Source organism: Bufo gargarizans, chromosome 2 (genome assembly GCF_014858855.1).
Source record: "Bufo gargarizans isolate SCDJY-AF-19 chromosome 2, ASM1485885v1, whole genome shotgun sequence".
NCBI classification, from domain to species: Eukaryota; Metazoa; Chordata; class Amphibia; order Anura; family Bufonidae; genus Bufo; species Bufo gargarizans.
The window spans coordinates 163461567-163488239 of record NC_058081.1 but is presented as its reverse complement, the minus strand read 5'-3'; the positions used below and the strand labels follow the sequence as shown (position 1 = coordinate 163488239).

At 44.0% G+C, this 26673-nt stretch overlaps 1 protein-coding gene across 1 annotated transcript in view; it reads left to right on the top strand.

Annotated features, from left to right (window-relative positions):
• The first annotated feature begins 8272 nt into the window (after positions 1–8272).
• LOC122929645 (unconventional myosin-Vc-like) overlaps positions 8273–26673 on the top strand; it is a 63827-nt gene continuing 45426 nt past the window's right edge. The window contains exon 1 of the mRNA XM_044283277.1: positions 8273–8400. Within this exon, the coding sequence (XP_044139212.1) occupies positions 8374–8400 (27 nt within the window). The 5' untranslated portion in view covers positions 8273–8373. The remainder of the gene's footprint in view (positions 8401–26673) is intronic.

The following is a 26673-nucleotide window of genomic DNA, read 5'->3' as shown; positions in this document are numbered from 1 at the left end:
AAAACAACCACTAGATGTCAGACATAAACTAAATACAATTAAGCTGATTTATTAAAGGGAACCTGTCACAGAGATTTTGTGTATAGAGCTGAGGACATGGGCTGCTAGATCGCCGCTAGCACATCCGCAATACCCAGTCCCCATAGCTCTGTGTGCTTTTATTGTGTATAAAAACAGATTTGATACATATGCAAATTAACCAGAGATGAGTCAGAGCTTGAAAATATGACTCTTCTCTGGTCACACAAGTAAGATATGACTCTTTTATGTTAATTTGCATATGTATCAAATTGGTCTTTTTACACAATAAAAGCACACAGAGCTATGGAGACTGGGTATTGCGGATGTTCTAGCGGCCATCTAGCAACCCATGTCCTCAGTTCTATACCCAAAATCCCGGTGACAGGTTCCCTTTAAGGGATCATAAATCTGAGTTAATTTAAAGGCACGCATTTCAAATATGCTAGTCTTTTTTTACTCCTTTTTTTACTCCTAAAAATCAATGCCCATCTGTTTTATTGAAGCAAGGTAGTATTCATTTAAAGGGTTATTCCAGGATTTTAATATTTATACCCTGCACCCCCACCGATCATAGGTTTAAGAGTAACTCTGGCGCCAGAACTACACAGATCTGTCCATTGTGTAATGGAAGGAGCTGGTTTCTGCAGCTCTGCTCCCATTCACTGCAATGGAGACAGTGATGTAGTAACCGGCTCTGTCCCTTATACACAATACATGGAGCTGTGTAGTTCCAGGATGGAGGGCTGGAGCCCCATCAACCAGATGTCGATGGCCTATCTTGGGGATATGCCCATAGTTTCCAACAGTCCTGAGATTGCATGGACTATCCCTAATTTTCAGAGACAGTCCCAGGCTGAAGTGGGATTGTTTATTACAAATAGGTTACACAAAACATAGACATACACATAAATGGTAAATAGATGTATTATGTTAAATAGACCCAGAAAGAGTAAGTAAAAACCCACTCAGTGTACATAGATACACCAAACACCGGAAATGAACTGAGATTAAACAGGTATATCATCAAAAAAGAAATCCTTTATTGAATAAATAACATATATGAACGAGTACGTGATACAACAGATAAAAAAATGTCTACATCTGCCTCTGGGAAGGCATCTGCCGAAACGCGCGTCAGGTTACGTGGCTCTCCTGAGATGTATATACCCATATCATGGGTATGTAAACATTTTATGCTCTGGTGAATCTTTGGGGATGTGTTTACTGGCTTTGGGGGTTATCCATAAGTGAACGTTGCTTGTGTACCTCAGCCATATTATTATGTATATGGAGTTTTAAGCTGTCCCTATATATCTATAGTTCTCTGTGGTATTTGACCATTGATGTGGTGACCTCTTAAGCATTTGCATTTTAACTTCTTTTGGTTGTTGTATGTTCCCATATATACATATTCACTGGAACCATTACACATCCGTATACTGTATTACTGTGTAGTCTGTGACCATTTATTGATGTGGTGTCTCATTATATGCACTTGCACTTTAGTATCTTTTGGTGGTTTTATGCCCCTGTATACACAAAGTAATTGTGGCCACGGACTTAGGCTACTTTCACACTTGCGGCAGTGTGATCCGGCGGGCAGTTCCGTAGTCGGAACTGGCTGCCGGATTCGCCAATCTGCCGCTGACTGAAAGCATTTGTGAGACGGATCCAGATGCGGATCCGTCTCACAAATGCATTGCAAGGACGGATCCGTCTCTCCGCTTGTCATGCGAACCGACGGATCCGTCTTGTACATTTTTTCTCATTTTTACCGATATGCGCATGCCGGAACGACGGATCCGGCAGTCCAGTATTCTGAATGCCGGATCCGGCGCTAATACATTCCTATGGGAAAAAATGCCGGATCCGGCGTTCAGGCACGTCTTTAGTTTTTTTCGCCGGAGAGAAAACCGTAGCATGCTGCGGTTTTCTCTTTTGCCTGATCAGTCAAAACGACTGAACTGAAGACATCCTGATGCAAACTGAACGGATTTCTCTCCATTCAGAATGCATGGGGATAAGGCCTCTTTCACACTTGCGTTGTCCGGATCCGGCGTGTACTCCACTTGCCGGATATACACGCCGGATCCGGAAAAACGCAAGTGAACTGAAAGCATTTGAAGATGGATCCGTCTTCAAAATGCTTTCAGTGTTACTATGGCACCCAGGACGCTATTAAAGTCCTGGTTGCCATAGTAGGAGCGGGGAGCGGGGGAGCGGTATACTTACAGTCCGCGCGGCTCCCGGGGCGCTCCAGAATGACGTCAGAGCGCCCCATGCGCATGGATGACGTGCCATGCGATCACGTGATCCATGCGCTTGGGGCGCCCTGACGTCACTCTGGAGCGCCCCGGGAGCCGCACGGACGGTAAGTATACAGCTCCCCGCTCCCCACTACACTTTACCATGGCTGCCAGGACTTTAGCGTCCCGGCAGCCATGGTAACCATTGAGAAAAAGCTAAACGTCGGATCCGGCAATGCGCCGAAACGACGTTTAGCTTAAGGCCGGATCCGGATCAATGCCTTTCAATGGGCATTAATTCCGGATCCGGCCTTGCGGCAAGTCTTCAGGATTTTTGGCCGGAGCAAAAAGCGCAGCATGCTGCGGTATTTTCTCCGGCCAAAAAAACGTTCCGTTCCGGAACTGAAGACATCCTCATGCATCCTGAACGGATTTCTCTCCATTCAGAATGCATTAGGATAAAACTGATCAGGATTCTTCCGGCATAGAGCCCCGACGACGGAACTCTATGCCGGAAGACAAGAACGCAGGTGTGAAAGAGCCCTGACCCTAAGTTCAGACCTGAGCGTTTTACAGCGCGTTCCTACGCGCTGTAAAACGCTCAACACAGAGAAACCAATGATTCCCTATGGGAATGGTTCTCACCTGGGCGTTTTACAGCGCGTACGATCGCGCTGTAAAACGCCCGACGCTCAAACAAGTACAGGAGCTTTTTTTGGCACGTTTGACGCGCGTTTGGGCCATAGACTCTTTGGACAACACTGCTGTCAATCACCCAAACGCGCGTCAAACGCGTGTTCACTATTAAAAAAACGCGCATAAAAACGCGCGACAAAAACGCGCATAGAAACGCGCGTTTGAGAAACGCCTAGGTGTGAAACCAGGGTAAAACTGATCAGTTCTTTTTCGGTATAGAGCCCCTGTGACGGAACTCTATGCCGGAAAAGAAAAACGCAAGTGTGAAAGTAGCCTTACACACAATATTCAGGCAAGCATTGTACTCTCCTTTTTTGCCCCTATTCCTGTACTCCATTCCTTCCCTTTGTGTTTCACCTGTGCTTCCTCAGAAGTAGTAATTTTTTATCTGTTGTATCACATTCTCGTTCATATATGTTATTTATTCAATAAAGGATTTCTTTTTTTAATGATATACCCGTTTAATCTCAGTTCATTTTCGGTGTTTGGTGAAGTGGGATTGTGCAGCGATCCCAAGTGGATTTAGGGGGTTCCTAGGGGTGGGGCTTACATGCCTTAGGTCCCTTGCACACGGGCATCACGGATTTGGTCCGGATGCGTTGCGGGAAACCCGCGCGAGTGCGCACACAATTTGTCCGTTTTGTCTGCGATTGCATTGTTTAGTTTTTCCCGTGTGAGCGCAAAGCGTTTTAATGTGTTTTGCACGCGCGTGATAAAAAACTGAATGTGGTATCCAGACCCGAACCTGGACTTCTGCACTGAAGTTCGCGTTTGGGTTTGGTGTTCTGTAGATTTTATTTTCCATTATAACATGGTTATAATGGAAAATAATAGCATTCTGAATACAGCAACCCGATTTACCGTTGATCGCACTGTCATCTGTGCGGTCTGACGTGATCACATGACAATGGAAACACAAAAGGGGTTGGTCAGCACATCCCAATGCGCTAGTGCACGCTGCTATGACTGGAAATATAAAACAACACAACATATAATGCAACAGCTCTCTGCGAACCAAATAAAGTACAAAAACATATTATAATGCTTATGCTATGCTAATAAAGTAGAGATGCTTGGAAAATACATTTTGTACAAAATGATTTGAGCCCGTCAAGGCGATCTCTGTAAGACGGGAACCTAACACTAAGTTCTACCTGTTAAGTGCCGTGACAGCGACCTTACATTGATATTGTGTTATCTTCCTTCCTGAGTTATTTTCACTCCTTGACTACAGTACAATGGCGGTACAAACACCGAAGATAAATGCACACTGCCATCATTTCATAAAAAATCGTATCAACTTTATTCAAGGATATATCAATAAAATACATATAATTGGTCAGACACACCACAAAGTGAGTGCCATATCCAGGTACTGTAAGTACAAGTCATAAGTTAGAACAGACCAGGGGTTAGTAAATCGCAAAGTGCAATGAAGAAATAAGAGAACAGTCTGCTCCACTGTATAAAGATATTAAAAGCCATTATATTTAATGTGGTCCGGGACAGAGTGAGTGTTTTTTATTATTATTTTAACTGCAGTGTTTGTAATTCTGCCGTTTATACCCTAGGCTCTCTATTTATAGAAGTTGTTCAAGTTGAAGATTTTTGGATTGGCTACGCTTCCCAAAATGAATCATCTTCCCCGATTACTGGCTTTCCATTTATTTAAAATGTCTAAGGCCTCATGCAGGCAGCCATTGCTCAGCTGTTCCGTGCATTGGGGACAGCAATTTGCAGCCCCCAATGCACAGGCACTATGCCCGCGGCTGCCACGACGGATCCAGACCCATTCAACTTGGGTATATAAAAACGAGTGTCTGGACCCTCACAACGTTGTCTCCCTGAAGAAGCAACGTGAAACGCGTGGTGGGGAATACGTGTGTGCTATATCCGGGTTTGTATTTTATATCTTTATACAGTGGAGCAGACTGTCCTCTTATTTCTTCACCGCACTTGTGATTTACTCCCGTGGTCTGTTCTAGCTTATTGAGACTCGTAGTTATACTTACCTGGATATGGCACTCACGTGTGGTGTTACTGTGTCTGAGCAATCACATGTATTTTATTGAATTACTAGAAGACGGACCCGGCTTCACACAGGTATATTTCATTTAATGTTTGTGTGTGTCATTAAAAGATATTGACAGTATCCCCCATAACAGTGACCTCTTCAGCATCCCGCCCCTTTAACAGTGAACTCCACAGTCCCCCACCCCTTAACACTGCCCCCCCATAGTGCCCCGCCACTTTAAAACGGGACCTTCACAGCAGCCCATCCCCTTAACTTTGACCTTTACAGCAGCCTGCCCCTTTTACAGTGAGTTTCACAGCACTCCACTCCCTTGACAGTGACCTCCTCAGGGGCCCGCCCCCTTAACGGTGACCTCTTCAGGGGCCCGCCCCCTTAACAGTGACCTCCACAGTACCCTGCTGCTTTAACAGTGACCTCCACAGTAGTTGCCCCTTTAAAAAGTGGCCCCTGCCCCTTAACAGTGACCTCTACAGTGCCCACCCCTTTAACAGTGACCTCCACATGCTAGGACTACACGACGACATGTGTTGCGCAACATTTTGTCTCAATAATTTTTAGAATGATAGGCTATGGTGTCGCACTGCGACATGTGACATGCTGTGACTGCGACATGACAGTTGCAAAAAATGCATCCAATATTGATTTTTCTGCGACTGTCGCATCGCAGTCGCTGCTTGTCACATGTCGCAGTGAGACACCATAGACTATCATTCTAAAAATTGTCGTGCGACATTGGTGCAACATCAATGTCGCACGACACATGTAGCTGTGTAGTTGTGCCCTATGTGTCATGGAACTTATTGTCGTTGTGTAGCCCTAGCCTAAAGCTGACCTACAGAAGTGACCTACAGAAGTGCGTTATTCACCGATGGTTGCTAAGAGATGTTGTTTGTAAACCTTCCGTTTTTTATCACGTGCGTGAAAAATACATCAAAACGAATTACACCCGCACGGAAAAAAACTGAACAACTGAACGCAATTGCAGACAAAACTGACTGAACTTGCTTGCAAAATGGTGTGAGTTTCACTGAACGCACCCTGAACGCATTTGGACCTAATCCATCATGCTCTTACCCTGCTTTCACACATGAGCGTTCCGAAAGGAGCGCTCTGTATGCGCGCTTGTACGGGCGTTTACAAGCGCGCACACAGAGACAGGCGTGCACACATTGTCCCGCGTTCCCGAAAGTCTATTGTACGGGAACGCGCGACAAACGCTCAAAAAAAGGGTCAGGTACTTGTTTGAGCGTTGGGCGTTTTACAGCGCGATCGTACGCGCTGTAAAACGCCCAGGTGAGAACCATGCCGATAGGGAAGCATTGGTTTCTCCTTGTTGTGCGTTTTACAGCGCATAGGAACGCGCTGTAAAACGCTCAAGTGTGAACCCAGGGTTAGTGAAAGAGGCCTAAGGGCCTGCGAGCTTCTATTGGCTGATAAGGGACATGTGACCGTGTGTATGGCAGTTGGGATAAGACTTGCAGGCTTGTATTGGCTAATGCAGGTCATTTTTTGGGAATATCTCAGGAACGGTACGTCCTAGAGAGCTGTGACCCCCACAAGATTTCTTTCCAGGTCGCAAGGGATGTGTATACCAAGTTTAGTTGAAATCGATGGTTGCGTTTTTGAGTGATCGCAGAACAAACACATACATATATACGTCCTTCTTTATATATATAAGTACTTGAATAAAGATAACATGATTTTTTATGAATTTATGGCACTGTGCCTTTATCTTCGCACGACCCCCTTTTTGAACGCCTGTGTGACAATATTTTCTTTCGCTGGTGTTTTTGGCTGGATTCACAGCACGTTTTTCCCATCAGTTTAATATATACAAAAAACGTATACGTTAAACGGATGCCTCAGACTGATGCCATACAGTGGCATCTGTTCACCATAGAGTTCCATTAAAAAGTATACTTTTTTTTTACCGGACTGTACAGGATACAAAAACTAGGTACGCTGCGTTTTTGTATCCTTTTTTTTCTAACATATTCTTCAAACGGAGGCATAAGACGTGATGTGAACCCACCCTTTGCACCGTGTGGTGGCAGGGGAGGGGACAGGGGTAAAAGTTGGTGAAAAACTACTCCAGCCAGGGGCAGATGTAGTTTTTCCGCCAGCCACGCTGAAGGTGTGCCTAATTTAGGATAGGGCTACACATGTGTCACGTGACAATAAGTTGTGTAACAAAAAGGGCACGACTACATTGCAACATGCTGTGACTGCGACAGTCGATGAAAAATCATGCCACAGTGCGACATCATTAAAGAAAAATGTTGTGCGACCTATGTCGCCGTGTATCCCTAGCCTTATGACGAGGCAGATGTCTCTTCATAAATTAAGCCTCATTCACACATCAGTGTCCCACGGACATCACACCTAGCCATTCATTTTAGGCTAGATGCGCACGAACGTTGTTTGTCTCCGTGTCCGTTCAGTTTTTTTTGCGGATAGGATGCGGACCCATTTATTTCAATGGGTCCGCAAAATATGCAGATATGTCCGCATCAGTATGTCCATTCCGTAGCCCCACAAAAAAAAATAGAACATGTCCTATTCTTGTCCGTTTTAGGCATTGCTGCAATGGATCCGCAAAAAACAAACAAAAAAAAAAAACAGATGGCAGGTGGATGTCATCCGTTTTTTTTTGCGGACCGCAAAACACATAAGGTCGTGTTAATGTGTGTATTCAAAATAGTATTTTAGCACAGTCAGTGGGTCAGTGTTTTTAGCACGGATGCATTCTCTATTTTGTCCGTGTTCACAGATCTATCACGCCCATTATAATCTATAGGTACGTGAAAACCACGGATGCAAGATGGATGCCACCCAAGTTTCACAGATCATTAAGAAGAGATGCTTTGAAAATTATTTGCTGTTCAGCGGCAGTAAAAAACGGAGCCATGGCGATCTTCACGGAGGCATCACTGACCAACTTTTCACGGATTTAAGCACGGATGTGTGAATGAGGCTCTAGGCACATCTTCCGCCAGCGCAAAAGTAAAAGAGCAGCATAAAAAGCTGGTCTTTGTAAATGACCCCCAATAAATTCTCCAATCCCCAACTGCCTTGCAGGTGACTACAGGCTCTCAGCTCTCCCAGTCCGGTCACATCCACATAGTGACTACTTCTATATGCCCGTGCGACAGGTGCGGGTGTCTGGGTGACAGTCCCTGCCCCGAGCACTGACTGTACAGTCATCCCAGCCGGGGCCGCCACACCCGCTCAGGTGTCGGGACAGGCGCGCTCCCGCCTCTGCAGGTAGCGGGGTCGTGGACGCGCACTGGGCAGCCCCTCGGCAGTACGGCACCACCGCGGCTAAGTGGCAGTGACGGGCGGAAAGCGGACGGAGCCCCCCTCCCAGCGGTCGCCATGGCGCTGGCGGAGCTCTACACACAGGTACGTCTGCAGCTTGTGGGGACTTTCTTCCAGCTGGTGACTGCAGCCCTGAAGTTTCCTTGAAGGGGCAGTGGCCTGTGTGCAGTGCTGAGGCCAGCGTCCGCCGAGGTCCTGCAGCCACCATGGACTGCTGCGGGGACTGTGCAGCACTGACAGGACCGTCTCTGTACATCGCCATGGAAGTTGTTGGCGCAATATAAGGAAACTTTTTTGCCTCCTATTATTAGTGCTATAGACTGAGAAATCAGTATCACATTCACTGACGGACTAGAGCTGTGTGTCAGCGCTGGTCGTGGCGGGGATCGCAGAGCAGTGGTCATCCCATAGAAATGAATGGGATCATGGCGCTAGTCGCAAAAAATGCAACAGTTGTGCTGCAATCCCATTCATTTCTATGAGATTACCGCCACTCTGCGATCATGGCCACCACCAGTGTCACCATGTATGTCACCACAGAGTCACAGATTGATCATGCGGGATCGGCCGATATGTCAAGAGTGGCTGTGGCCATCCATAATAGGTTGATATGACATTCCCTCTGGATCCTTCCCACAACCCTTTCCGTAGACGCTAGCCTTGGCAGTGCACCCAAAGATGCCAGTGACTGGCTGCAGCGTTGTCCACGGGCAGGAAAGTACTTATTCTTTATTGCAAGTTAATGCAGTTTCATCCTGGGACATTCCCATCTGGGACATAGATGGCATATCACTAGGATACACCATCAAAGGGTGGCCGCGCATGCTTGGCGGGCTCTTCCGGAGAAGGGACTAGGTGGTCCTGCACCCCTGATGGCATTTCCTAGCGATATGGCATCAATGTCCCAGAAAGGAATATTGGTTCCTTCACACACAGTTTTGGTTCTAGTGCTTTTTGGGCAAAAAAAACCCCCCAAAACACGCGAGTTTATGGTAGTTTTTAGATGTTTTTTTATGAATGACTAGTTCTCCTTCAATAATGATTTCCAATAAACTTCATGCAACAGTTGGTGCTGGTGTTTTTGCCTAGAAAAAAAATGGTGCTAAAAATGCCAGCCAAAAATAAACGCACCGAAATCCACAAAAGCCCTCAACAACAGCAGAAAAAAACCTGTGTGAATCCACCCTAAGGCCATCTGCACACGGCGGCGGGTGAACGTACATAAGACCCCCACGAATTTGTGCGTTTCTGCAATGTGTGTAATCTCATCCACTTTTCTGGCACTGTGATACGCTGTGTCTTGTGAGCAGGGTCCTCTGCCCCTCTGCACCAGTGGGTTAAGAAGTTTCATGCTTAGGCCTCGTTCACATCAGCGTTCAGCCTTTCCGTTCTCCTGCTCCGTTATACCCTGGGTTCACACCTGAGCGCTCTGTATGCGCGATTGTACCGGCGTTTACAATCGCGCATACAGAGACAAGCGTTCCCGAAAGTCTATGTACGGGAACGCGCGACAAGACGCCCCAAAGAAGCTCAAGAACTTTTTTGAGCGTAGGGCGTTTTTCAGCGCGTTCAACACGCGCTGTAAAACACTCAAGTGTGAACCAGGGCCGAAGGGAAGCATTGGTTTTCATGTGTTGAGCGTTTTACAGCTCGTTTGAACGCGCTGTAAAACGCTCAGGTGTGAACCCAGCAATAGGAGCAGGAGAACAGAAAGGACGGATTGGGCACATAACTGAGGCGAGCGGAGCCTACGGACCCCATAGACTATAATGGAGTCCGTTAGGTTTACGCTCAGAAGATGATTTTGGAGCGGAGACGAAAGTACTGCATGCAGGACTTTTGTCTCCGCTCCAAAATCATTTTCTGAGCGTAAACCTAACGGACCCCATTATAGTCTATGGGGTCCGTAGGCTCCGCTCGTCTCAGTTATGTGCCCAATCCGTCCTTTCCGTTCTCCTGCTCCTATAACGGAGCAGGAGAACGGAAAGGCTGAACGCTGGTGTGAACTCAGCCTTATTGTACTCGTGTATTATATTATGTATGTATACCTCCTATTAGATTACAGAGCCAATAAATAAATAATACTACACTGTTTCTCTAACTCCCATTCATATGTGTGGGATCTGTGGGAACAGTGTAGCACAGCCCCTTAATCCGCATTCCGTCAGGATAAGGGCATTGTTCCCTGTGCATTCTGCATTACAGATGCGGACCCATTCACTTCAATGGGTCCGGAGATGCGGAATAGTCCGGAACGGAAGCACTACGGAGTGCTTCCGTGGGGTTTTGTCCCGTACTTCCGTTCCGCAAAAAGATAGAACATGTCCTATCTTTTTATGGAACGGGCGGAGCGCCGCTGCCTTCTCAAACAGCTGATCGGCGAGGGTCCCGGGTGTCGGACCCCCGCCAGTCAGATGCTGATGATCTATCCAGAGGATAGATCATCAGTTAAAACAAACTGCAGAACCCCTTTAAGGGCTCATGCAAACAAATGTATTTTCTTTCCATGTCAGTTTAGTTTTTTTTGTGGACCGTATGCGGACCCATTCATTTCAATGGGTCCGCAAAAAAACAACAACTGAAGTTACTCCGTGTGCATTCCGTTTCCGTATGTCTGTATTTCTGTTCCGCAAAAAAAAAAATAGAACATGTTCTATTATTGTCCGCATTACGGACAAGGATCGCACTGTTCTATTAGGGGCCAGCTGTTCAGTTCCGCAAAATACGAACATGCACACGGACATCATCCGTTTTTTGCAGACCGCAAAATACATACGGTCATGTGCATGAGCCCAAATTCTTTTTTCAGATTCCTGACCCCCCCTGTTAAAGTCCTCTTTACACGTCAGTGAATGACAGATGTGTTCTGCCCGTGGTCTCCAGGAGACTAGACCACCGTTAGGGTACCTGCACACGAGTGTAGATTTCAAAACAGAAAATCAACACTTTTTTTGTGTGGATTTCTGTGCATTTCCCACCAGATCCCACCAGATCCGCATCTCATCCTTCCATTGAAAAGGGTGAAATCTGCACCAAAAATTGCACAAGCAGTTGACATGCTGCAGATTTCACAGAGCGGGTCAATTTCAGCATGGAAGAAAGAACCAACGTATACATGGGATTTGTCTAATCTCATACACTTTGCTGTATTAGGCCCCTTTCACATGGGCGAGTATTCCGCGCGGATGCAATGCATGATGCAAACGCATTGTGCCCGCACTGAATCCGGACCCATTCATTTCAATGGGGCTGTTTACATGTGCGTTGCGTGAAAATCGCAGCATGCTCTAAAGGCCTCATGCACACGACCGTTGTGTGCATCCGTGGCCGTTGTGCCGTTTTCCGTTTTTTTTCGCTGACCCATTGACTTTCAATGGGTCCGTGAAAAAATCGGAAAATGCACCGTTTGGCAGCCGCATCCGTGATCCGTGTTTCCTGGCCGTGAAAAAAATATGACCTGTCCTTTTCATGTCCGTTGATCCTCCAAAAATCAAGGAAGACCCACGGATGAAAAAACGGTCACGGATCACGGACCTACGGACCACGTTTTTGCGTACCTTAAAAAAAAAACGGTCGTGTGCATGAGGCCATATTCAGCGATTTTCACACAACGCAGGCCCCATAGAAGTGAATGGGGCTGCGTGAAAATCGCATCTGCAAGCAAGTGCGGATGCAATGCGTTTTTCATGGATGGTTGCTAAGAGATATTGTTTGTATACATTCAGTTTTTTATCACGCGTGTGAAAAATGCAATAAATCGTATTGCACCCGCGCGATAAAAACTGAACAACTGAACGCAATGGCAAACAAAACTGAATGTACTTGCTTGCGAAATCGCGCATTTTTCACTGAACGCATCCGCACCTAATCCACTCGTCTGCAGGGGGCCTTACGCATATATTTTCCACATGAAAATCCGCACATAAAAAAACGCGCTTAATCCGCAACATGTACAAGTGCCGTTAGGGCTCCTTTACACAGTTTTGGTACTAGCGTGTTTGCCCACATAGTGTGTTTTAGCACCAGTTTTTCTTAGTGGCATTAGGCTACTTTCACACCTGCGTTCAGGTGTCCGCTCGTGAGCTCCGTTTGAAGGGGCTCACAAGCGGCCCTGAACGCAGCCGTCTGGCCCTAATGCATTCTCAGTGGAGGCGGATCCACTGAGAATGCATCCGCCTGCCAGCGCTCAGCCTCCGCTCCGCTCAGTGAGCGGACACCTGAACGCTGCAAGCAGCGTTCGGGTGTCCGCCTGGCCGTGCGGAGGCGAGCGGATCCGTTCCGACTTACAATGTAAGTCAATGGGGACGGATCTGCTTGAAGATGACGCCATATGGCTCAATCTTCAAGCGGATCCGTCCCCCATTGACTTTCAATGTAAAGTCTGAACGGATCCGCTCAGGCTACTTTCACACTTAGAAAATTTTTCTAAGTTATAATGCAGACGGATCCGTTCTGAACGGAGCCTCCGTCTGCATTAATATGAGCGGATCCGTTCAGAACGGATCCGATCGAAACGCTAGTGTGAAAGGAGCCTTATTTGTATGTCTATTTTCTTTTTAGAGGAGAGTATGTGCCCCCCTGTAATGTCGCTTCCTCTGTGGAGCTGTAGGGGAAAAAAATCATTGGAAAGACAACACCATGCAAAATGCTAGACAAATCCTATGCGTGACACCAGCTTAAGCGGTTGTAGAGGAATTAGAAAGATATGGTACGGAGCAGTAGGGACAGCGTGTACTACCATAGAAGCCTATGCACACAGCCTAAGGGCATGTTCACATGTGGCATTTTGAGCTTTTCTTTTGTAAAAACAATGGAAACTTCTAGGAACTTAGACCTCTTTTACACGACTGTAAGGCTATTTCAGTGTTTTGCGGTCCGTTTTTTTGTTTCCGTTGTGTTTCGTTTTTCCGTATGTCATATACAGTATACAGTAATTACATAGAAAAAATTGGGCTGGGAATAACATTTTCAATAGATGGTTCTGCAAGAACGGATACGGAAGACATACAGATGCATTTCCGTATGTGTTCCGTTTTTTTTGCGGACCCATTGACTTGATTGGCGCCACGGAACGTGATTTGCTGGCAATAATAGGACATGTTCTATCTTTCAACGGAACGGCAAAAACGGAAATATGGAAACGGAATGCATACGGAGTACATTCCGTTTTTTTTGCGGAACTATTGAAATCAATGGCTCCATATACGGGCCGTATACGGGACGCAAAAAACAGCCCGCAAAACGACAAAAAAAAAAACGGTAGTGTGAAAGAGGAGGGATCTATTTACTTTGCAATAGTATTTTTTTTGGTAGGGGTAGTTTTTTTTTCCGTATCAGTATATAATAATACCTTGAAATGATTGTGACCTTTGAATACACCACTACAGACTCATATCATTGTGCTATAAATTATCATAATTTTTTTATCACCCGATTGGCCTGAAATAGTTTTTTTCTGTATGACTTCTCCTTAGGTCCACTAGAGCAAGGAAGCTTGTTACTACATTATTCATGTCGCCAACACAACCTCTGAATACAAGGTGTTACTAGCAGGTCACCAGCAGCTCTAATACGTGGAAGACCTCTGTGGCCACAGTATGGGCCCCACGTGTCGGGTCTGCTGCGGACGCTGTGGAAAATCTGACTGAAATCCACCTCCGCAAAAACTGCTTCTTCTGCTGTCAAGCTTTGCATTGCAAGGCTACCTTCACAGTTTGCGGGTTACGTGCGTTTTCTCCTGCTGATTTCTGTGCAGAAAAAACGCAGTGTAGTACACTCATACCGGCCAAGTGTATGAGGTCAGACAAATCTCATGTACGCTTTGCTTTTCACCTTCCATGCAGAAATTAGGGCTCATGCACACAATTGTGTGCCGGCCTTGCCCTTGCTGCGGACCTCAAATTGCGGTCTGCAATGCATGGGCATCGACCATGTGGCCACCGTCAGTGGACGCGGACACATTCACTTGACAGTTCGCACCGCATATATTGTTTGCATGCACTATTTTTTTGTGGTGCAGAGGCACAGACAGAAAACCCATGGAAACCAATCGGTGCCTCTGTTCCGCACCGTATCTCCCGAATTGTAGACACATTCAAGTGAATGGGTCTGCGTCCATGATACGGTGTGCACACAACCGGTACCTGTATATTGCGGAGCCACTGTGCATGAGCCCTTAGGCATCGTTCATATTTTCGTTTTTCACTGACGTGAAATATCCCTTGATTTAAATGTGTCTGTTCACACATCAATATATTTTTTTCTGACCGCGGGTCGGCAGTAAAAAAATAATGAAGACATGCATCACTTTGGTCCGTGATGCGAATCAAACACGCCCATTGAAGTTTATGAATCCGTGGTGGATCCGTTTTTCACGGACGACAGATAGGAAATGCTCCTAAAATACATTTTCAGCTGAGCTACGTCTGTGGATTACAAATGACACATAGAAGGAAAAAAAAGCAAGGACCATCCACGGATTCTTCACGGACATCTTCATGGATTGAATAAGGATGCTTATGCCTCATTCACACGTCAGTGTTTTGATCAGTGATTGTGAGCCAAAGCCAGAAGTGGAGCCTCCACAGACATAAGGTATAATAGAGAGATCTGCTCCTGTTCTGTGTTTAGAGCCGCACCTGGTTTTGGCTCAAAATCACTGATGCAAATCACTGACCGAACACTAACGTGTGACTAAGGCCTCATGCACATAACCGTTCCGTTTTTTGCGGGCCGCAAACCGTGGATCTGCAAAAAACGGAAGCCGCCTGTGTGCCTTCCGCAATTTGCGGAAAGGAGCAGGCGGCCCATTGTAGAAATACCTATTGTTGTCCGCAAAACGGACAAGAATAGGACAAGTTATATTTTTTTTGCAGGGCTACGGAACAGAGCAACGGATGCGGACAGCACACGGAGTGCTGTCTGCATCTTTTGTGGCTCTATTGAAGTGAATGTGTCCGCATCCGAGCCGCAAAAACTGCGGCTCGGATGTGGACAAAAACAACGATTGTGTGCATGAGGCCTAAGGCATAACTCATGCAGATTTTGATTCGGTGTGTAAATTCAGAGAAATCCACACAAAAATATGATCAGATATTTTGTTTCTAAACCCGCACTCGTGTGCAGGTACCGTAGAGGCCTCAAGCGATAATTTGACATGCTGTGGATTGTAAACCTACAGTGCAAGTCGGTTTACGCTGACAGTGTGTGCTTGGGATTTCTGGTATCGTATCCACTTCTCCAGAACAGCACATTTCCAGAATCTTTAGCATTTATGTCACACGTGGCCGTCCCCTGTCACTGTACTCTCTATAGCAGCTCCCGCATTGTATTTCCTCTGCTCTGTAGTCCAGGCGTTTCAATGAGAGATTCACAGTGCAGAAGCCAGTCTGCTGACTGGTGGGTGATCTGCCGTTGTTACCCACTTCCATTTACATATTCTTGAGCCTCATATCAGTTAGAGTTCATCAAATGACGATTTCACCTCCTGTTTTCGCCATATTTATTGTTGGACATCGCAAAACCAGCACGTCAGTAGGACCTCAGTAAGACGTAATAGTTCCTCCATGTGATTGATTGTGTGGGCACACAAGTGCTAATACCTCCGATCCCAGCCATTTAACACCTTCTAGGGACAGTCCCATTACAACAGCTTGCCCCTTATCCACAGAATAAGAGGTAAATGTGTGACCGGCAAGCGTCTGACCAATATGGTCCCACCGATCACTAGTAAGAGGGACTGTGTTCCCCCATTTTAATGGTGGATATGCATGAGAGCTTCCGCTTCATTCAACTGTATGGGACTGCCAGAAATAGCAAGCAAGCACTCGACTATCTCCGGCAGACCCCTAGAGCTGAATGGAGCAGCACTCACTTGTGCCATTCAAATGGGAGAACACAGTCCCCCGTTGTAGTGGTTGTAGTGACTTTGACCTCAGCCGTGTTAGCCCCCCCATATCAAAATTTTTGAACAAAACATATGCAATTGGTTAGATCTTTGTTTGATCAGGTTAGATCAATTGTTGTTTGCGTTAGATCTCATACAGAAGTAGAGATATTAACAGTTATTTGCAGGGGGGGCTAACCCGTCATCAGCCCCCCCTTATCAAAAAATTGACCAAACAATTAGCTATTTTGGAAGATATTTGTTAGATCAGGTATGATCAACTAGTTGTTTTGTTAGATCTCACATAATTACAGACTTATTAAGTGATTAATGAGGGGGGGCTAGCCCCCCCACATGCAATTTTCTGGTAAAATTTGATGCAGAGTAATAGGCCTTCGTTAGATCCGGTAAGATCAAGTGGTTTCAACGTTAGATCTCATTTAATTACAGAGATAATTCAAATAAGGCTACTTTCACACTAGCGTTCGGGCGGATCCGTTCTGAACGGATCCGCTCATAATAATGCAGACGGAGGCTCCGTTCAGAACGGATCCGTCTGCATTAAAATGGCAAAAAAAAAGCTAAGTGTGAAAATAGCCTCGGACGGATCTGTCCAGACTTTCAATGTAAAGTCAATGGGGGACGGATCCGCTTGAAGATTGAGCCATATTGTGGCATCTTCAAACGGATCCCTCCCCATTGACTTACATTGTAAGTCTGGACGGATCCGCACGGATCCGCACGCCTCCGCACGGCCAGGCGGACACCCGAACGCTGCAAGCAGCGTTCAGCTGTCCGCCTGTCCGTGCGGAGGCGAGCGGAGCGGAGGCTGAACGCCGCCAGACTGATGCAGTCTGAGCGGATCCGCTCCATTCAGACTGCATCAGGGCTGGACGGCTGCGTTCGGGTCCGCTCGTGAGCCCCTTCAAACGGAGCTCACGAGCGGACCGACGAACGCTAGTGTGAAAGTAGCCTTAAAACACAGATATTAGGTAGTATTAAATAGGGGGGCTAGCCCCCCACATGCAATTTTCTAGTAAAATTTGAAGCAGACTAATAGGCCTTTGTTAGATCCGGTAAGATCAAGTGGTTTCAACGTTAGATCTCATATAATTACAGAGATATTATGGATATTTGGTATTATGTCAAGGGGGGCTAGCCCCCCCACATGCAATTTTCTGGTAAAATTTGATGCAGACTAATAGGCCTTCGTTAGATCCGGTAAGATCAAGTGGTTTCAACGTTAGATCTCATATAATTACAGAGATATTATGGATATTTGGTATTACGTCAGGGGGGGGCTAGCCCTCCCACATGCAATTTTCTGGTAAAATTTGATGCAGACTAATAGGCCTTCGTTAGATCCGGTAAGATCAAGTGGTTTCAACGTTAGATCTCATTTAATTACAGAGATATTTCACATAAAAACACAGATATTAGGTAGTATTAACCCCTTAAGGACACAGGGCGTACAGGTACGCCCTTGTGCCCTGGTACTTAAGGACACAGGGCGTACATGTACGCCCTGTGCATTTTCGATCACTGCCGTGCGGCTGGCAGTGATCGGAACCCGGTGCCTGCTCAAATCATTGAGCAGGCACCTAGGCTAAATGCGCGGGGGGTCCCGTGACCCCCCCATGTCGGCGATCGCGGCAAACCGCAGGTCAATTCAGACCTGCGGTTTGCTGCGATTTCTGCAGTTTCTGATCCCCGCGGTCCCTGACCGCGGGGATCAGAAACTTTAGGATTAAAAATTGTTTCCTGTATGCCATCCCCCTGCACCCCTGAGTTATTCGAGCACGGTGGGAGGTGCAGGGGTAGGGTTGCGGGCGGTGCGGGAGGCGGGCGGTGCGGTAGGCGGGATCGCGATCCCCGCCCGCCTCCCATTGCGTAATCGTTGGCGTCTAGTGGGTATACCAGGGTGCCAGCACATTGCTGGCACCCTGGTATAAACGGCTGACATCGGTGATGCGATGTCAGCCGTTTAACCCTTTCCATACAGCGGTCCGTACGGACCGCTGTATGGAAAAGGTTAACAGTAAGAGGGAGCTCCCTCCCTCTCCGATCGGGGGGCTGCTGTGCCTTTGCAGTCCCCCGAATGGAGAGGGAGAGAGCTTCCAGGCAGCCCCCCAAGCCCCGTCCTTACCCTTCCCCGTCTGCGCAGTTCTGGCCACTACTGAGCAGACGGGGAAGGTTCCCATGGCAACAGGACGCCTTCTCAGGCGTCCTGCTGTCCATGGTGCTGAACAGATCTGTGCTGAAAGCATAGATCTGTTCAGACAAAGTGTAAGTAAAATACAGTACAGTACAATATATATTGTACTGTACTGTATTATGCAGACATCAGACCCACTGGATCTTCAAGAACCAAGTGGGTCTGGGTCAAAAAAAAAAGTGAAAAAAGTGAAAAATAAAGTAAAAATCAAAAAACACATTTATCACTGATTAAAAATGAAAAAAATAAAATTCCCTACACATGTTTGGTATCGCCGCGTCCGTAACGACCTGATCTATAAAACGGTAATGTTACTTTACCCGGACGGTGAACGCCATAAAAATAAAAAATTAAAAACTATGATGAAATTGGAATTTTGCCCACCTTACTTCCCAAAAAAGGTAATAAAAGTGATCAAAAAAGTTGCATCTACGCCAAAATTGTAACAATCAAACCGTTATCTCATCCCGCAAAAATCATACCCTACCCAAGATAATCGCCCAAAAACTGAAAAAGTTATGGCTCTTAGACTATGGAAACACTAAAACATGATTTCTTTTGTTTCAAAAATGAAATCATTGTGTAAAACTTACATAAATAAAAAAAAAGTATACATATTAGGTATCGCCGCGTCCGTATTGACCGGCTCTATAAAAATATCACATGACCTAACCCCTCAGATGACCACCGTAAAAAAATAAAAATAAAAACGGTGTAAAAAAAGCCATTTTTTGTCATCTTCCGTCACAAAAAGTGTAATAGCAAGCAATCAAAAAGTCATGTGCACCCCAAAATAGTGCCAATCAAACCGTCATCTCATCCCACAAAAAATGAGACCCTACTTAAGATAATCGCCCAAAAATTTAAAAAACTATGGCTCTTAGACTATGGAGACACTAAAACATTTTTTTTGTTTTAAAAATGAAATTATTGTGTAAAACGTACATAAATAAAAAAAATTGTATATATATTGGGTATCACCGCGTCCGTGACAACCTGCTCTATAAAATTACCACATGATCTAACCTGTCAGATGAATGGTGTAAATAACAAAAAACAAAACGGTGCCAAAAAAGCAATTTCTTGTTACCTTGCCGCACAAAAAGTGTAATATAGAGCAACCAAAAATCATATGTACCCTAAACTTGTACCAACAAAACTGCCACCCTATCCCGTAGTTTCTAAAATGGGGTCACTTTTTTGGAGTTTCTACTCTAGGGGTGCATCAGGGGGCTTCAAATGGGACATGGTGTCAAAAAAACCAGTCTAGCAAAATCTGCCTTCCAAAAACCGTATGGCATTCCTTTCCTTCTGCGCCCTGCCGTGTGACCGTACAGCGGTTTACGACCACATATGGGGTGTTTCTGTAAACGACAGAATCAGGGCCATAAATAACGAGTTTTGTTTGGCTGTTAACCCTTGCTTTGTAACTGGGAAAAAAATATTAAAATGGAAAATCTGCCAAAAAAGTGAAATTTTGAAATTGTATCTCTATTTTCCATTAAATCCTGTGCAACACCTAAAGGGTTAACAAAGTTTGTAAAATCAGTTTTGTATACCTTGAGGGGTGTAGTTTCTTAGATGGGGTCACTTTTATGGAGTTTCTACTCTAGGGGTGCATCAGGGGGCTTCAAATGGGACATGGTGTCAAAAAAACTATCCAGCAAAACATGCCTTCCAAAAACCGTATGGCATTCCTTTCCTTCTGCGCCCTGCCGTGTGACCGTACAGCGGTTTACGACCACATATGGGGTGTTTCTGTAAACGACAGAATCAGGGCCATAAATAACGAGTTTTGTTTGGCTGTTAACCCTTGCTTTGTAACTGGAAAAAAAATATTAAAATAGAAAATCTGCCAAAAAAGTGAAATTTTGAAATTGTATCTCTATTTTCCATTAAATCTTGTGCAACACCTAAAGGGTTAACAAAGTTTGTAAAATCAGTTTTGTATACCTTGAGGGGTGTAGTTTCTTAGATGGGGTCACTTTTATGGAGTTTCTACTCTAGGGGTGCATCAGGGGGCTTCAAATGGGACATGGTGTCAAAAAAACTGTCCAGCAAAACATGCCTTCCAAAAACCAAACAGCGCACCTTTCACTCTACGCCCCGCTGTGTGGCCGTACAGTAGTTTACGGCCACATATGGCGTGTTTCTGTAAACGGCAGAGTCAGGGCAATAAAGATACAGTCTTGTTTGGCTGTTAACCCTTGCTTTGTTAGTGGAAAAAATGGGTTAAAATGGAAAATTAGGCAAAAAAATGAAATTCTCAAATTTCATCCCCATTTGCCAATAACTCTTGTGCAACACCTAAAGGGTTAACAAAGTTTGTAAAATCAGTTTTGAATACCTTGAGGGGTGTAGTTTCTTAGATGGGGTCACTTTTATGGAGTTTCTACTCTAGGGGTGCATCAGGGGGCTTCAAATGGGACATGGTGTCAAAAAAACTGTCCAGCAAAACCTGCCTTCCAAAAACCAAACAGCGCACCTTTCACTCTACGCCCCGCTGTGTGGCCGTACAGTAATTTACGGCCACATATGGCGTGTTTCTGTAAACGGCAGAGTCAGGGCAATAAAGATACAGTCTTGTTTGGCTGTTAACCCTTGCTTTGTTAGTGGAAAAAAATGGGTTAAAATGGAAAATTAGGCAAAAAAATGAAATTCTCAAATTTCATCCCCATTTGCCAATAACTCTTGTGCAACACCTAAAGGGTTAACAAAGTTTGTAAAATCAGTTTTGAATACCTTGAGGGGTGTAGTTTCTTAGATAGGGTCACTTTTATGGAGTTTCTACTCTAGGGGTGCATCAGGGGGCTTTAAATGGGACATGGTGTCAAAAAACCAGTCCAGCAAAACCTGCCTTCCAAAAACCAAACGGCGCACCTTTCACTCTACGCCCCGCTGTGTGGCTGTACAGTAGTTTACGGCCACATATGGGGTGTTTCTGTAAACGGCAGAGTCAGGGCAATAAAGATACAGTCTTGTTTGGCTGTTAACCCTTGCTTTGTTAGTGGAAAAAATTGGTTAAAATGGAAAATTAGGCAATAAATTGAAATTCTCAAATTTCATCCCCATTTGCCAATAACTCTTGTGCAACACCTAAAGGGTTAACAAAGTTTGTAAAATCAGTTTTGAATACCTTGAGGGGTGTAGTTTATAGAATGGGGTCATTTTTGGGTGGTTTCTATTATGTAAGCCTCGCAAAGTGACTTCAGAGCTGTAGTGGTCCCTAAAAATTGGGTTTTTGTAAATTTCTGAAAAATTTCAAGATTTGCTTCTAAACTTCTAAGCCTTGTAACATCCCCAAAAAATAAAATATCATTCCCAAAATAATTCAAACATGAAGTAGACATATGGGGAATGTAAAGTCATCACAATTTTTAAGGGTATTACTATGTATTACAGAAGTAGAGAAACTGAAACTTTGAAATTTGCTAATTTTTCCCAATTTTTGGTAAATTTGACATTTTTTTATGCAAAAAAAAATATATTTTTTAACTTTATTTTACCAGTGTCATGAAGTACAATATGTGACGAAAAAACAATCTCAGAATGGCCTGGATAAGTCAAAGCGTTTTAAAGTTATCATCACTTAAAGTGACACTGGTCAGATTTTCAAAAAATGGCCTGGTCCTAAGGTGTAAAAAGGCTGTGTCCCTAAGGGGTTAAATAGGGGGGCTAGCCCCCCATTTGCAATTTTCTTGTAAAATTTGATGCAGACTAATAGGCCTTCGTTAGATCCGGTGAGATCAAGTGGTTTCAACGTTAGATCTCATATAATTACAAAGATATTATGGATATTTGGTATTACGTCAGGGGGGGCTAGCCCCCCACATGCAATTTTCTGGTAAAATTTGATGCAGACTAATAGGCCTTCGTTAGATCCGGTAAGATCAAGTGGTTTCAACGTTAGATCTCATATAATTGCAGAGATATTATGGATATTTGGTATTACGTCAGGGGGGGCTAGCCCCCCACATGCAATTTTCTGGTAAAATTTGATGCAGACTAATAGGCCTTCGTTAGATCCGGTAAGATCAAGTGGTTTCAACGTTAGATCTCATATAAATACAGAGATATTTCACATAAAAACACAGATATTAGGTAGTATTAAATAGGGGGCTAGCCCCCCCACATGCAATTTTCTGGTAAAATTTTATTCAGGCTAATAGGCCTTCGTTAGATCCGGTAAGATCAAGTGGTTACAATGTTAGATCTCATATAATTACAGAGATATTATGGATATTTGGTATTAGGTCAGGGGGGGCTAGCCCCCCCACATGCAATTTTCAGGTAAAATTTGATGCAGACTAATAGGCCTTCATTAGATCAGGTAAGATCAAGTGGTTTCAACGTTAGATCTCATATAAATACAGAGATATTATGGATATTTGGTATTACGTTAGGGGGGGCTAGCCCCCCATAATGCAATTTTAAGGTAAGATTTGATGCAGGCTTATAGGCCTTCGTTAGATCCGGTAAGATCAAGTAGTTTCAACGTTAGATCTCATTTAATTACAGAGATATTTCACATAAAAACACAGATATTTTAGGTAGTATTAAATAGGGGGGCTAGCCCCCCACATGCAAATTTCTGGTAAAATTTGATGCAGGCTAATAGGCCTTCATTAGATCCGGTAAGATCAAGTGGTTTCAACTGTTAGATCTCATTTAATTACAGAGATATTTCACATAAAAACACAGATATTAGGTAGTATTATTAAATAGGGGGGCTAGCCCCCCCCACATGCAATTTTCGGGTAAAATTTGATTCAGACTAAGAGGCCTTCGTTAGATCCGGTGAGATCAAGTGGTTTCAACGATAGATCTCATTTAATTACAGAGATATTATGGATATTTGGTATTTTATGTCAGGGGGGGCTAGCCCCCCCACATGCAATTTTCTGGTAAAATTTGATGCAGACTAATAGGCCTTTGTTAGATCAGGTAAGATCAAGTGGTTTCAACATTAGATCTCATATAATTATAGAGATATAAATATTTGGTATTACATAAGGGGGAACTAGCCCCCCCATATGCAAATTTCAGGTAAAATTTGATGCAGACTAATAGGCCTTCGTTAGATCCGGTAAGATCAAGTGGTTTCAACGTTAGATCTCAAATGATTACAGAGATATTTCACATAAAAACACAGGTATTAGGTAGTCTTCAATAGGGGGGCTAGCCCCCCCCACATGCAATTTACTGGTAAAATTTGATGCAGACTAATATGCCTTCGTTAGATCCGGTAAAATCAAGTGGTTTCAACGTTAGATCTCATTTAATTACAGAGATATTATGGATATTTGGTATTACGTCAGGGGGGCTAGCCCCCCCACATGCAATTTTCTGGTAAAATTTGATGCAGACTAATAGGCCTTCGTTAGATCCGGTAAGATCAAGTGGTTTCAACGTTAGATCTCATTTAATTACAGAGATATTTCACATAAAAACACAGATATTAGGTAGTATTAAATAGGGGGGCTAGCCCCCCCACAGGCAATTTTCTAATAAAATTTGATGCAGACTAATAGGCCTTTGTTAGATCCGGTAAGATCAAGTGGTTACAACGTTAGATCTCATATAATTACAGAGATATTATGGATATTTGGTATTACGTCAGGGGGGGCTAGCCCCCCCACATGCGATTTTCAGGTAAAATTTGATGCAGAGTAATAGGCCTTCGTTAGATCCGGTAAGATCAAGTGGTTTCAACGTTAGATCTCATATAATTATAGAGATATAAATATTTGGTATTACGTCAGGGGGGGCTAGCCCCCCACATGCAATTTTCTGGTAAAATTTGATGCAGACTAATAGGCCTTCGTTAGATCCGGTAAGATCAAGTGGTTTCAACGTTAGATCTCATATAATTATAGAGATATAAATATTTGGTATTACGTCAGGGGGGGCTAGCCCCCCACATGCAATTTTCTGGTAAAATTTGATGCAGACTAATAGGCCTTCGTTAGATCCGGTAAGATCAAGTGGTTTCAACGTTAGATCTCATATAATTACAGAGATATAATGGATATTTGGTATTACGTTAGGGGGGCTAGCCCCCCATAATGCAATTTTCTGGTAAAATTTGATGCAGGCTAATAGGCCTTCGTTAGATCCGGTAAGATCAAGTGGTTTCAACGTTAGATCTCATTTAATTACAGCGATATTTCACATAAAAAAACTGATATGAGGTAGTATTAAATAGGGGGGCTAGCCCCCCACATGCATTTTTCTGGTAAAATTTGATTCAGGCTAATAGGCCTTCGTTAGATCCGGTAAGATCAAGTGGTTTCAACGTTAGAACTCATATAATTACAGAGATATTATGGATATTTGGTATTACATAAGGGTGGGGGCTAGCCCCCCCACATGCAATTTTGTGGTAAAATTAGATTTAGACTAATAGATCTGCATTAGATCCGGTAAGATCAAGTGGTTTCAACGTTAGATCTCATATAATTACAGAGATATTATAAATATTTGTATTACAAAAGGGGGGGCTGGCCCCCCTCATACAATTTTCTGGTAAAATTTCATTCAGGCTAATAGGCCTTCGTTAGATCCGGTAAGATCAAGTGGTTTCAATGTTAGATCTCATATAAATACAGAGATTTTTCAAATGAAAACACAGATATTAGGAAGTACTAAATAGGTGGGCTAGCTCCCCCTTATGTAATTCCTAATATCCATAATATTTCTGTAATCATATGAGATCTAACATTAAAACCACTTGATCTTACCGGATCTAACAAAGGCCTATTAGCCTAAATCAAATTTTACCATTAAATTGCATGTGTGTGTGTGGGGGGGGGGGGGGGGGGGGCTAGCCCCCCTATTTAATACTACCTAATATCTGTGTTTTTATGTGAAATATCTCTGTAATTAAATGAAATCTAACGTTGAAACCACTTGATCTTACCGGATCTAACGAAGGCCTATTAGTCTGCATCAAATTTTACCTGAAAATCGCATGTGGGGGGGCTAGCCCCCCCTGACGTAATACCAAATATCCATAATATCTCTGTAATTATATGAGATCTAACGTTGTAACCACTTGATCTTACCGGATCTAACAAAGGCCTATTAGTCTGCACCAAATTGTATTAGAAAATTGCCTGTGGGGGGGCTAGCCCCCCTATTTAATACTACTTAATATCTGTATTTTTAAGTGAAATATCTCTGTAATTAAATGAGATCTAACGTTGAAACCACTTCATCTTACCAGATCTAACGAAGGCCTATTAGTCTGCATCTAATTTTACCTGAAAATTGCATGTGGGGGGGCTAGCCCCCCCCCTGACGTAATACCAAATATCCATAATATCTCTGTAATTATATGAGATCTAACGTTGAAACCACTTGATCTTACCGGATCTAACGAAGGCCTCTTAGTCTGAATCAAATTTTACCCGAAAATTACATGTGGGGGGGCTAGCCCCCCTATTTAATAATACTACCTAATATCTGTGTTTTTATGTGAAATATCTCTGTAATTAAATGAGATCTAACGTTGAAACCACTTGATCTTACCGGATCTAACGAAGGCCTATAAGCCTGCATCAAATCTTACCTTAAAATTGCATTATGGGGGGCTAGCCCCCCTAACGTAATACCAAATATCCATAATATCTCTGTATTTATATGAGATCTAACGTTGAAACCACTTGATCTTACCTGATCTAACGAAGGCCTATTAGTCTGCATCAAATTTTACCTGAAAATTGCATGTGGGGGGGCTAGCCCCCCTGACGTAATACCAAATATCCATAATATCTCTGTAATTAAATGAAATCTAACGTTGAAACCACTTGATCTTACCGGATCTAACGAAGGCCTATTAGCCTGAATTAAATTTTACCAGAAAATTGCATGTGGGGGGGCTAGCCCCCCTATTTAATACTACCTAATATCTGTGTTTTTATGTGAAATATCTCTGTAATTAAATTAGATCTAACGTTGAAACCACTTGATCTTACCGGATCTAACGAAGGCCTATTAATCTGCATCAAATTTTACCTGAAAATCGCATGTGGGGGGCTAGCCCCCCCTGACGTAATACCAAATATCCATAATATCTCTGTAATTATATGAGATCTAACGTTGTAACCACTTGATCTTACCGGATCTAACAAAGGCCTATTAGTCTGCATCAAATTTTATTAGAAAATTGCCTGTGGTGGGGGCTAGCCCCCCCTGACGTAATACCAAATATCCATAATATCTCTGTAATTATATGAGATCTAACGTTGTAACCACT